The sequence below is a fragment of the Monodelphis domestica genome, chromosome 6 (genome assembly GCF_027887165.1).
Source record: "Monodelphis domestica isolate mMonDom1 chromosome 6, mMonDom1.pri, whole genome shotgun sequence".
Classification (NCBI taxonomy): domain Eukaryota; kingdom Metazoa; phylum Chordata; class Mammalia; order Didelphimorphia; family Didelphidae; genus Monodelphis; species Monodelphis domestica.
Window position 1 is genome coordinate 171,970,085 of NC_077232.1, and position 14,515 is coordinate 171,984,599.

The window sequence follows — 14,515 nt, forward strand, 5'->3', positions numbered from 1 at the left end:
ATTACCACTGTCAGGACAACACTGTATCTGATGATAGAGAATAATGGCCATAAAATATTAACTACTACTATTCAATTTCAGGCAGTGAGTTTCATTTTATTTTTACCAAAATTCTTAATTTGCATATCTATATCGACACATAACAAATATAAGTAAGCTCTCTATCATATGAATAACTAGATTAAACACTGGTTCCAAACTGAGTTTTCTACAAGTTGATAGGCTGTATATAATCTGAAAAGTGGGCACATATCCTTTTTAGACAAGTTTTTATTTGTACATTTTTGTGATATCATACATAAATTCTAATATAAGTTGTTTTTCTGATATATCATTCCATGGACCCACAAACTGGTTGTCTTCACTTCTTACAGTATACCTAAAATCATAGAAGAAAAAGGATAGTATTATTTTAATTAGCCAAATCTTTATCATGATAAAATAAACAGTGGTAGTCCAGGACAGGGGGTCAAATACACCATATATGGTCCACAACTCACCCAAGTGCTGCCCAAATCAGACTAAAATATAATTGGGAAAGAGCAAATGCTAATAAATAAAATTTCAATAAAATACAGATATTACATTTTAAAACTAGGTCAATATGCAGCCTGTATATCATACATACCACATGTATATACATATCCTTACATATGGATCAGTAGCCCATGTTTCTATTTAAGTTTGATACTGCTGGTATAGGATATTGAAATTCAAAGTCTGACTTAATTTTATATTTTTGATATGTAATGCCATCTTATCTATGTTGTCAATGTCTATTCCATATATAACTTAACTCAATATTCAACAGAATATAAGCATATTCTGCTTTGAACAGAAGAAAGCACGAAAACCCAGATTTGCAAAGACGTAAATTAGGGAATGGTTCTTTGTTTTATAAAAGTATCAACTATTAGATTCTTTTAAGTAGTAAATTCTTTCAATGCATCTTAAATAGTATTCAAATTATGTAAATTTAGTTCATTTTTATCAAGGCCCACAAGAAGTTTGTCATTTTGTAAAAAAGATGAAGCATGCCAGGTATTCTGTACATGTTTATCATTGGTTGTAATGACAACTATAATTATGGTGCTTTTCAAAATAAATAAAAAGAAAAGTGAGCCTAAATCATTCTCATCAATTTCATTGCACTTAGGAGTACTATTTTTCCTATTACTTCCAACTGCTACAATCAGAAAAACTAACACTACTGAATCTGAACTCACAGTTCACTCATAAACACTAATTCCCAAGAGTACTAGAAGTATCTGTGATTTTCTCAAGATGGGGAATTGTTGATGTGGGAATTTTCTCCACCAATACATTACAACCAGCCTAAAATTCTATAGTTTGGTACGAAAGGGTTTCCTGAAACACAGAAAAGTTAGGTTAGCAGTCCAGAGCCACAAAACTAGTCATCCTAAGAGGTGGAATCCAAATTTTTTTGGATTCTAAGCCTAGTACACACTCCAACGTGCCATGAAAACTTAGCCTTAAAATAAATAGAGAATAGATGGGGAGAAACTAACAAAATAATCATATCTATATTAAGTATGTATAATAAAGAATTATTCATCACAACATAAGACTTATCTCCTCTAAGAAATCTTCCTCAACTCATCTGGACATGGTCTCTTTTTTGGCATTCTCTAGTGGGCAATTAATGTGTATAATTTGTTGTATATTTTTTTAACCTGCTTATGATCCCTAATAATGCCATTTTTGTGTCCTCACTATTTACCAGAGTCGGTATTTACTGAAATGAACTGTTTTTTCTATTGCAACTAGAATTAAAAATTACTTGAGGCCAGGTTCTATAGTTTTTTTTTTTTTAAATCCTTACCTTCCATCTTGGAGTCAGTACTGTGTATTGGCTCCAAGGCAGAAGAGTGGTAAGGGCTAGGCAATGGGGGTCAAGTGACTTGCCCAGGGTCACACAACTGGGAAGTGTCTGAGGCCAGATTTGAACCTAGGACCTCCCGTCTCTAGGCCTAGCTCTCAATAGGTAGGCCTAGCTACCCAGCTGCCCCCCAGGTTCTATGTTTTAATTTTCATTCTATTGCTGTCCCTGATCTCTCTCACTCAAACTATGATTCTGAGCATATAAACAATAATTAGTGCATTTTATTACTGAGTGAATAGTAACTACTTATTCTAGTCTTTAATATTTATGAATAGTGAATAAGCAGTTAGAGGCAAGAAAAGGAAACTGAGTAGAATGGTAAAAAAGAACCTGATTTGGAGAACAAAACTTAAACCTCAAAGGTATAGAAAGCTCATTAAACCATTATATAGGCTATTTTACTTTAATATATGTGTTGCTGAAGCAAGCACAATGGTTATTCTAAATTTGATATTTCCTGCTTCGATTCTGACTATCTTTAATCAGTCAGTTATGTTTTTGATTCATTCACAATTTAAATTGCATGTTTCCAGATAGGCATAATAGTACAGTAGTCAGATACTGGATGACACAATTTGAAGAAATGATTACTGAGGATATATGGCATAATGGATGGAGAACCAGTCTTGAAGTTAGAAAGGCAGGGGTTTAATCCCTGCTTCCGACACATTTTAGGTAGTATCGGCAGCATGTCTTAGAGTCTGTAAGTTGAAGAGCATCTGTACTGGTAGAGAGAGTTCCCTCTTCCTCAATGCTATACCAATGATACCACTGGCTCAATGGACACAAAGATGAATACAAAAAATGTTCCTTGAAGACAGTGATTACTTCTTTTTTGTCCTGGCACTCCCAGTGCTTTCTACACAATGAGGGAGAAATAAATGTTTGTTGAATGGATCACGTGTTGTAAATATAGAGGTACCTGTGTGTGTAGGGAACATGGTGTAATAGAAAAATAACCACTCACTGGATTTAGAGTTATAAGACCTAGATTCTTATACTGTTCCAAATATTAGTAACTGTATGATCTTATGCAGTAGTAATAATAGTAACAGAAGTGGCATGGAAATAATAATAAATTATATTTATATACACCCATAAAAGGAGACACAGCACTACAATTAAAAATCTTTTGATAGGAAACAGTAATTCAAAGATCTATAATATTGGTATCCCTTCTTATAAAACATATGCAAGCATTAAAAAAATTAACATACGGTTTTTGAGACTGAAAAATTCACCTTCTATAGCCAACCTGATGGCAAATATCTCCAAATTTGGTTAGTCTGATCCTGTAATGGTAGCCATACAGAACCTATAAAATGTGTGGTTCACCATCAAAGAACACAGTTCACCTCACACACTGATGTGGCATTAGAGTAATATAAAAAACAATGTAGTATAAATAAGTGTTAATGATGTAACAAGAAGAGAAACCACTGATATAGTTTATTTGGAAATTGGCCAGAATGGCATTAGAAGATAGTAGCCACTTCCAAATCTCTTTAATTTAATAAACACCTACATACTTACAATTAGGAAAGAAGCAGATTCAAATAATTTATTCCAGCCCTTTTCTTCTTTCATATTCTAAAATATCTTCTTCGTGTTGTTTGAGGAGCTAGAAGACAGAAATAATTAAAGATAGAAAAATAGTTTTCACACCAGTTTTCTTTTTTTTTGCTTCCCAATGGTTTCCTTGTGCCCTTTACTATTATAACAAATAAGAACAGTCAAGAAAAAATAAATCAAAATATATGTAAAGGTCTAAGCCTTATTAATTTTATATCTATGGTCTATCACCTCTCTGTTAAAAGATGTTTCCCTGTGAAATTTCAAAGGAGCAATCTACTAACAATTATATTTTTCAATATCAGATTAGACTAAAATAATGAGAACTTTTGAATCATGAATGATATGGCCAGAGTGAACATAATACTTGTTTATAAAAATTTGGTATAACAGAACTAAAGGCATCCTATCCTATAAAGCTTAAAGAAGTCCTAATCAGTATAAATAAAAGGTAATTTTATTATCCCATGAATTTGGTATAGGACAGAAATAACATTTCAAGAAGTATTTAGATAAACAGATGCTATAGCTTAGTTGATTATGAAGGAAATATAGAGTTGATTTGGGAGGCTTTCTTTTTTAAAAAAACTTTTATTTTCTGTCTTAGAATCAAATTTAAGTATCAGTTTGAAGGCAGAAGAACTAAAAAGTGCTAGACAGCTAGGGTTAAGTGGCTTGCCCAGGAAGTGTCTAAGGCTAAATTTGAACCCAGGACCCCCTGTCTCCAGATCTGGCTTTCTATCCATTGAGCCAGTCCAAGCTTCCCCTTGGGAGTCTATTTCTAAGCTTCTGAGTTTCCTGTCATGGAAGGCAACTCATGCTCTGTTATAAAACACATATCAGTACCACTGCCAGAATTATGCAATCAGCCATCCGCTTTGGCATGTCTCTTGTTTCAGTTATTATCTTCCTTTCTAAAGTTGTGTCTCTATGCCATTATTAAAAACCCAATACTCTTTAAAAATTAAAAATAAAATTTCCCCCTTCAAAACAATTACTCTTAACAAAACTGAAGTGAACCAATCAGAAGATTCCTTCTATTAAGTAAAAGTCTTATTATTATAAATATTTAAAAGTATGAATTCAAAGTCAATTATTATTCAATCAAGAAACAAATAACCTTCAATTCCCTTTTCCATTCTTCTCAAACTATACCTGTGAGAAAATTCAGGACAAGACAAAAAAGGTAAGAGTAGAGAGGAGACAAAGGGAAGGAAGGCAGACATGTATTAGGTTGAGCTTTCTTTTTAATCACTATGTCACTCAAGAAGTTCTTATTCAACTGTCTTATTTCAAGATCCTATCAACTGCAAATGTGATTTCTAGCAAAGTAATTATCACAAAAAGTAATTACAACAATCTAGTTTTAAGGTCCAAATCAATAAATCAATCAACAAACATTTATTAAATACCTCCTATGTGCCAGGCACTGTGCTAAGTCCTTCCAATATAAAAAGAGGCAAAAGATAGTTCTTTGCTCTCAAGGAGTTTATAATCTCATGGGGGAGACAACATGCAAACAAATATATACAAAGCAAGAAATAAATATAAATAAAAAATAAAATGGTATAAGTGGGATACAGAGGGAAGGCACTGGAATTTAGAGGTGATGAAGACATCCCAAAAAAGAAAGGATTTTACTTGGGACTTAAAAGAAGCCAGGGAAGTCAGTTTTGAAAGTATAAGAGAGTATTTCAGGGTTGGGGGACAGGCAGAAAAGAAGACTGGGGCCAAGAGATGAAGCATTTTGTTTGCTGAACAGCTAGGAGGCCAGAATCACTGATATGTTGGCGATTAAAGTATAAGAAGACTTGAAAGGCAGGAGGGGACTAGGCTACAAAGGGTTCTGAATGCCAAACATAGCATTTTTTACTTGCTTCTGGAGGTAGAAGAGAGCCATTGTAGTTAACTGAGTAGAGAGGTGACTTGGTGGGACCTGCACTTTAGGAAATTCACTTGAGTGGCTGAATAGAAGATGTACAGGAGATGGGCAGAACCACTAGTAGCCTATTGTAATCATAAGGTGATGAGGGCATGTACCAGAATGGTGGCAGTGTCAGAGGAGAGAAGTGGGTGATGCTGTACAAGTAAAATCAGAAGGCCTTGACATCAGATTGGACATGGAGGATAAGAGACAGTAAGGAATCCAAGATGGCTTCTAAGTTGTAAGCTTGAGAAATTGGGAAGATAGAACTGTTCTCTCAGTAATCTCAGTAATAGGAAAGATGAGATGGGAACATGGGGGTGTGGAAGGATTTAGGAAGAAAAGATAATGAGTTCAGTTTGGGGCATAGTGAGTTTAAGATATATAAGGGACATCCAACTTAAAGTGTATGAAAGGCAATTGGATACTGACTAGAGGTGAAAAAAGTTTGGGGCAGGATAAGTAGATTTGAGAATCATTAGCACAGAGATGGTAATTAAATCCATGGGAGTTGATGAGATCGCCAAGTGAAGTAGATTATAGAGAGAAGAGAAGAAGGTCCAGGATAGAACTCTACAGATCTAGGAGAAAGCACCTAAGTCTTTGAAAAAAATACCTTCTCTTTGGAAGACAAGAAAAATATAGAATGAGAAAGCGTGCACAAGTTATGACCTACATGGATTAAATAAAAAATCTATGGATTGAGTTTTAGTCACATTTTAAATAATTAAAATCTTTGAAGTTATAAATAGTAATGTTTTCAGGAAACATTACTTTTTAGGACAGAAATCTAAGAGACACTTGGAGTTGGACAGCATAATCTGGAAGATGATCCAGGCTTAGAGTTGGTCAAATAGAATTTCATTTCTATATTCTGCTATTTTTCCTTTTCCCTTTAGCAACTAGATAAGATGTCTCAGTGACATTCAGGGCACCAGAAGGCAGAACAAAAGAGGGCATAGTAAAAGTCTAGATGAATGTCAGTTGATAGGTTAACACAATGCAAGAAATATTAACAAGGACCAACTTTCCTATGCCTATCTCTGCTATCATCCTTTTTTTCCCCCTTTGCTGGACATTGTCAGAAATAACTAAAGAATCTTTGGGTTTGTTTGTTAAACTACTTTGGGAATTTTCCCCACTACTTACAGAATTTATAGTGTTATAATATGAAAGCATTCTTCAGGACTTTTTACCTCTCCTAGGAAGACTGAACATGTATAGCATTCACTTGGCCATCTTAAATTTGGGTTCAAAATATCACTTTGAAAGCTGTAAGACAGGGAAAATATGGTTATTTAGTTCATCTGTGGGTTTTACTGAATTTTAAGTTTAATGTGGGTCAGTGGTGTAGAATGGCAACCACAAAAGTTAATGTGATCCTAGGAGGCATCGAGAGGCCCAACTTCCAGGAAGGTGGTAATAGTCTTATTGTAATCTGTCCTAGTCATTATGTTTTAGAAGGACACTGATTACAAAACAAGACATCCACCCACGAGAGACACATGACGAAAAGTGCTCTCCATAGCCCAAAAAGGAACTGTTGGAGTCTGATGGCATATCAAAGAATGCCATCTTTCGCTATATTTCCTCGATTAGTTTTTTACTATATGTGTGATTTGAGTCTTCTGTTAAGATATGAGCAATACTGGTATAAGGGGCAGCTAGGTAGCTCAGTGGATTGAGAGCCTAGAGATGGGAGGTCCTAGGTTCAAATCTGACCTCAGATACTTCCCAGCTGTGTGACTCTGGGCAAGTCACTTAACCCCCATTGCCTAAGCCTTACCACTCTTCTGCCTTGGAATCAATACACAATATTGACTCCAAGATGGAAGGTAAGGGGGTTAAAAAAAAAAAGTAGTGGCATAATCTATATCAGACTATTTACCTACCACCTCTAGGAGGGAGGAGGGGAAGGAGAGAAAGAGAATCTGAAAAAATAAAATGTCAGAAAACAATTGTCAAAAAATTATTTCTACATACAAATGGAAAAACAAAAACAGAAAAAGAAAATGACTGAACAGTAACAGCAATAGCAAAAGGACACTGATGGTCCAGAAGTCAAACAGGATAGTGAAGTACCTCAAATTCAAGTTGATGACATATAAGGATAAGTTTAAGAAGTTGATGTCTTGGAGGTGGTGAAGGGGAATGATAGTTGTCTTTAAATATCTGAAGGAATGTCACTTAGAAGAAGGATAAGACTTGTTCTGCTTGGTCTAGAGTGTAGAACTAGTTGTAATGAGTAGAAGCTACAAAAAGGCTTGATGTAAAGAAAAACTTTCTAACAAAGTTATTAAAAAGCAGAATGAGGGGGTGTGGGGTGTGACGGGGACAGCTGGGTAGCTCAGTGGATTGAGAACCACACCCAGAGGTCTGGAGGTCCTGGGTTCAAACCTGACCTTGGACACTTCCTAGCTGTGAGGCCCTGGGCAAGTCACTCAACCCCCATTGCCTAGCCCTTGCCATTCTTCTGCCTTGGATTCCAAAACAGAAGGTAAGGGTTTTAAAAAAAAAAAAGGCAGAATGGGCTGTCTTGGGAGATAAGAGTATTTGTCCTTTACTGAAAGTGAAGTAGGAGCAGCCAGGTGCACAGTGGAGAGAGAGCCAGGCCTAAAGTTGGGAAGTCTTGGGTTCAAATCTGACTTCTGACATTTCCTAGCTGTGTGAACCTGACCAAGTCACTTACCCCAACTGCTTAGCACTTGCTGCTCTTGTCTTAGAACTGATACTAAGATAGAAGGTAAGGGTTCAGTGAAAGGGATAAAAAAAGTGAAGTAAATGCTGGATGATCACTTGTCAGGTATGCCATGAAGGAAATTCTTTTTAAAGTACAATTTTGTCTAGATGGCTCCAAGATCCCTTTCAATTCTGAAAGTCTATAATACACATGAAATATGACAGCTGATTAAACACATTCATCAACTTTCTATTTCAAAACACCTTTATTCTCTACTACTAGTCTTTTGTTTCCCATATTGAATAACTTGATTCTTTGTGCAAGGGAATACTTACATAGGTCCACAGGCCTGCACTAGTGCCCAAGGTTAGTATAACTTTCAGCCAGTTAGGTTTATCATTTGGGAAGTCTCGAACATAAAATACTGAACGAACCAAAGCTGAAAGAGAAAACAAGTTATGTATTTTCAAGTTTTATCAATGATTTATTTTTAACTGGTTGATAGTTTTCCTAGGCATATTTTGTGTGTGGCAAAAAATATATTTAATTGTGTGACCCATTCTAGACTACCTCAACAGCAGAATGGATTTGGAGAGTGGCATTGGTAATAAGTAGAAAGGTCTAGGCACACCACTTTGTTTTGTACCTTCTAATGTCTTTGCCATATGATAGTGTGCATTTAAAAAAACCCTTACTTTGTCTTTGAATCAATATCAGTTCCCAAGCAGAAAAGTGATAAGGGATAGCAATTGGGTTTAAGTGATTGGCCCAGAGTCACAAAATAAGGAAATGTGACTAGGTAGTGTCTGAGGTCAAATCTGAACCCAAGACCTCCCAACTCCTTGCTTGGCTTTATCTGCCCCTATAATGTACATTTTAAAGTCTGCATTGGCATCTCATTCCCCTGTTCGTGTCAAGAAACATTTATTTTAAAATTTTATTTAATTAGTCAATTTAGAATATTTTTCCTTGGTTACAAGAATCACGTTCTTTCCCTCCCCTCCCCCCACCCCTTCCCATAGACACACACAATTCCACTGGGTTTTTACATGTGTCCTTGATCAAAACCTATTTCCATATTGATGTTTGCACTAGGGTGATCATTTAGAGTCTACATCCCCAATCATATCCCTTGCTGGCCCATTTGATCAAGCAGTCAACAAGCATTTGTTAAATGTCTATGATATGTTTGGAACAGTGATAAACACTGGGGACACAAAGACAAAACCAAAACAATCTTTGCCCTCAAGGAACTTATATCTCATATTGGGAAAAAACAAATAAAAATATTTTGGTGGAAGAAACAAGTAGGGAAATCCTTTCCCAATGCAAATCCACATCTGTTCAGTAATTCCTTTTTAGAGAGTTGCCTGAAGGCACTAAGAGGTTAAGAGACTTGTCCAGTAAAACTATCCAAAATAAATTCAGAAAGCAATGGGGAAAACACATTATCAGTTGATGGAGATCCGGAAAAGCCTCAAGTAGAAGAAGGAATGTGAGCTAACTCCTTATGGAATTTAGGGATCCAATAAGGCAAAACTAAGGAAGAAGGTGACTCCAAGCATGGAAAGTATGTAAAAAAGGCATAGAAACGAAATGTTGTGAATAGAAAACTTAAAAAAGTTCTAGGATAGTTGCAACTATAATCTTAATGTGATTACTGACAAAAATAGTAACAATAACTAATGTTTATATAGTGCTTGCTATGTTCCAGACACTGCACTGAGATTTACAATTATTATCTCATTTGATACTTACAACTCTGAGAGGTAGGTGTTACTATAATTATCCTCATTTTACAGTGGAAGAAACTAAGATAAACAGAGGGTAAATGACTTGCACAGGCTCAATGCCAGTAAGTCGCTGAAACTGGACTTGAACTTAAATCTCTTAGACTCCGTTCTATCCACTGTGCCACTCTGACCTTCAGTTTCCTCATCTGTAAAATGAGAATAATACTTTTACCTGCATCTTCTCAGCACTTCTTTGGGGATTTTTTTTGCAAATTATTATTGCAAATTGCAAAATTGCAAAATTGCAAAAAATTATTGCAAAGTACTTTGCAAATTATTAAGGACTCTTCTGTTAGGGTAGCAAGATCTTATCTTATGAAGCCAGGTGGCTACCCTTGTGTTGATGCATACAGCAGGTGCTTAATAGTTGTAGCAACACATATGGGGCTGGACAAGCTATAAACATTCCATACTGCTCTAAAACCTAAAAGATGAGTGGTACAGTAGACTCAGAATGAGTGAGATCCTAGTTCAAATACTGACTCAGACATATATTTGCTGGGTGACCCTGGGCAAGTAGCTTAACCTTTCTCAGCCTGTTTTTCCATCTGTAAAATAAAGGTAAGAACTGGATCAAATGTTTTGCAACTTTAGTAGTGCTATGCAAATTCCAGCCAAATGAGGAAGGAGATTATTTGGAACTCAAAATTTTAAAAAAGGTTAGCTTTTTACATATAATTGAAAAAAGGGAAATGTAAATTTTTTATTCTTAAAAATGTTTTGCATGACTACATATGCATAATCTATATCAAAGTGCTTGCCTTCTCAAGGGAGGGTTTAGGAAATGGAGGCAAGGAATTTGGAGACCCAAAATTATAAAAAAGAATGTTAATAATTGTTTTTATGTGTAATAAAAAATGAAATAACATTCTTTTTTTAAAAAATATATTTTATTTGATCATTTCCAAGCATTATTCGTTAAAGACATAGATAATTTTCTTTTCCTCCCCCCCACCCCCCATAGCCTACGCGTAAGTCCACTGGGCATTAGATGTTGAAATAACATTCTTTAAAGAAAAAAACAAATATGAGCTAATATTATTGGCTGAAAAATATTGACAGCTATCATCCCATTTTCCAGGACACGGAGGAAAAAGACTGAGGTTAATGGGGAAGTATAAGGGAGGTAGTGCTTGGGGTGGCAGATGAAAACGGGCATGGGGAGGGAGTGGCAAGACTAGGGGACACACCTGGGGACGCTATTGGGGGGGAGTCCGCGACCAGGGCCGAAGGTCACAAACAAGGCCATCCCGAAGCACTCGTGAAATGCGCCCCGCTCCTCCTTGCACGCACCCCCCCAGGGGAGGGGGAGAGAAGGAGGCCCATGGGAAGCTGTTGTGGGCAATGGGGACACTTACTGTGGCGCGGCAGCCGGGCTCCGGAGAGGACCCGGGACAGCGTTGGAAGAAGTTGCAGGGACGGCGCCATCTTGATCTGCGCGTCCCCCTGAAGCCCCGCCTCCTGACCAAATGACCTCTACGAGCCCCGCCCCAGGTTCTACGGGACGGGGTGGAGTGACGCCTGGCAGAATTAGACTCCACCCACCCACCCCAGGTCCTGTCCCTCCGCCCTTTCCGCTTCAGTTTATCAGTCTGAGAGGCGGGACCCGGGCCTAAGGGTGAAAAACAGGAAAAGAGTAACCTCCCTCTGGCCCAGCCAACGTTTTATTTCTTATGTCTTGCTGCCTCAGGAAGTTTGGGGGGCGCAGGATAGACTACTTTGGGCAGTTTGGCCAAGGGGGGAAATAAGCATGTGTGAAACGCCTACTACGTGCTGGGCACTATGCTTAGCCCTTTATAAATAGAAACTCATTTTATCTTCACAGCTACGGTGATTGTTTGCCATTCTTAACCCTATTTTACAGAAGAAGAAAGGAAGGCAGAAGTGAAAGGACTTGACCAGGGCCACACACTAGGAAGCCTCTGAAGTTGGATTTGAATTCAGATCTTCCTGATTCCAAACGCCACCTAGCTACCTCATAGGTGAAGGCTATGGACCCTTTCTCAGAGTAATGTTTTTAAAGGATTGAAAGAAATGCTAAATTTCCCACAGAGATGAATAAGAATATTGTTCCCCAAGAACTCTTGAAATTTATCTAGGAAATAAGACCTTTCATTTTTCTACCCCAGGCATTTTCTCTGGTTGTCCCTCATGCCTGGAACACCCTCTCTCTTCCATACCAATTACTGATTTGCTAGCCTTTTTTCCCCATTACAATCCCATTTTTTACTTAAAGGCTTTCCACTTTTGTTTCCTATTTATCCTGTATAGAGCTTGCTTTGTACATACTTTTTGCATGTTCCCTCCCCCATTTGATTGTAAGCTTCTTCAGAATAGGGGCTGTCATTGGACTCTTTGTACCCATGACACTTAGTACAGTGTATACATTTCATTTATTATTTGATTGATTGATTGATTGAAGATCTTGAGGGTTTTGGTTAAGAAGCCTGGGATCAGATGGACTCTAAATTCCTTTCTAATCTCTGGAGAAAATTACTTAACTTTTCTGAACCCTAGATTCCTCATCTGTAAAATGAGGGAGTTAATTAGATGATTTCCAAGTTCTCTTCCAAGTCTAAATCCATGATCTATACAATAATGCTATATGAACCTTGAAGGGTCTATGTTCATCAAGTTCTGTTGAGTATTTTTCATGGAAAGCTTTACTATATACTACCATTAGCTACTATTTTGAATAAAGTAATAATGAAAATAACTCATGTAGCTATTTAAGGCTCCCAAGGTACCTTCTGCACCTGTTAAGTAGCAGTGTAATTATTAATATCTCATTTTACAAATTAATACATAGAGGCTAGGAGAGCCAAAGCACTTAGTGAAATACCTGTCTCCTTAATAAATGTTTGTTCACTGTCTTATAGAAATGACTTGCCAGTGTGCCCCTCCACAAAGCCAGATATTCCTATTTTGATTTCCATTGTTCCAGTTGCTTGTTTCCTTTTTAACAAGTGACTTTTGCCTGTTAGCTTTATATGAATATCAATAAAATCAATATACGAAAATCTTTTTTTCCCTTTAGTCTAGGAAATTTAAGTTATATGTTATTGTTCTACTTTTCTTTGTCTAAGAATTGCTGACCACAAAGTTAAACAACTAGAAGTGTAGTTAATTTTCTAGCTTATCTGTATATAAAACTGTCTACCCAATGCATTGATGACACATGAATCACTTTATAGTTTTGCAATGAGTTTGAGCCTCTAGGTCTTAAGCTCAAGTAAGCAAACCAGCCACCAATTTACTGAGTCAGTGGCTAGCTCTTAAATTATAATTTTGTCTTCTCAGCAAGTTAGTATATATATCCTTCCTATGGCCTCATTTGGAAGGAAGCATGCCACAACACAGCTCCTATTCACTATCTAACAAGTTTGAACAGCAGCCATGTGTCAGAGTATTCAAGTCTAACAAGCAAATTATTAATTGCCTTGAGGCTACTAGTAAAAGTCATCTCTCACTGCCCATATATATACATATATACACGCATATATCTTAGCCAAATTTCTATTTATTCTCATAAATTTTGAGAAAGTGAAGGAGTAATGCAAATTTTCCACCAGTTAGAAGTTGTTTGAATAGACAGTTATGCTTGAAAATACACTTATGACAAAAGCAAGAAACCAGATCTGAAATGGCAGCTTAAGTCAGGACTAAAAGGCAGTGTGCCACTGTAGAAAGAACTCTGGAGTTAAGATGTGGATTTTACTGATCTTGGACAAGTTAGTTTACCTCTCTGGGTCTTGGTGCCTTAATTTGAAAAAAAAAAAAAAGAGGATAACACTAGATTGGTTCTTAAGACTCTCAACTTTAGATTCTCTAAGAGTTATGAGCGAATTAGGAATCTGAGTTTAAAATGCCATTTACTAGCTGTGTGACCATATCCAAGTCATGTACTTTCTTTGAACCTTCATCCTGTTATCAGAAGCTAGCTGCCATTGTGGTTAAGAGCCCTGGGCTTGGAGTCAGAAAGACAGGAGTTCCAATTTGGCCTCAAACATTGGCCGTTTAACCTTGAACAAGTTACTTTTATTTTTTTGTGAAACAAACAGCTGGCATATAGTTAGCACTATATAACTATTAGTTATTATCTGTACTTGAATGTTGGGAAGGAACTCCAATTTCACCAGAATGGGAAACTCCTGATATGAAGATCCCTTCCACTGCTAACATTGTAATCCATTGATGACCAACAACAAATCCTAGGTAGTTGTTTGAAACACACAGGGGTAAATCAATTCGCCTAGAATTTATAAGAACATGAAGTATCAGAGGTAGGACTGAAATCTAAATTTCCCTGACTTTCAAGGCCAGTATAATACACTGTTCTGCATCTATTCATCTGAACAATGGGGATAATACTTATACCATCTACTTCATGGGGCTAATGGGAGAAAATAAGCTTTTGGGGGTTATGTTTAAGTGTTACTTTACATTCAATTGGGTTACCCAGCTGGAGCTCTACCTGGAGCTCTTATTAGTGAAGCAGGGATAGGATATAACATCCCAAAGACTTGAATTTTATCTTTGGTGCTTTCATGCTCTTGATAACACAAATTACGATAATTCCTTCCTCTACATCTAATTTCTTAGTGAAGGTATTAGTATTACTAAGTGAAATAAAATATACTTCT

General features: G+C 36.7%; 1 protein-coding gene across 1 annotated transcript; it reads right to left on the reverse strand.

Moving 5' to 3' along the window:
- Positions 1–75: 75 nt before the first annotated feature.
- Positions 76–11,386, reverse strand: NDUFC1 (NADH:ubiquinone oxidoreductase subunit C1). The gene is made up of 4 exons (XM_001367492.3): positions 11,231–11,386; positions 8,415–8,518; positions 3,437–3,524; positions 76–379 (listed from the first exon to the last, which is right to left on the reverse strand). Exons 1-3 carry the CDS (start codon positions 11,298–11,300, stop codon positions 3,465–3,467), a joined length of 234 nt encoding a protein of 77 aa, XP_001367529.1. The 5' UTR covers positions 11,301–11,386; the 3' UTR covers positions 76–379; positions 3,437–3,464.
- Positions 11,387–14,515: the final 3,129 nt, after the last annotated feature.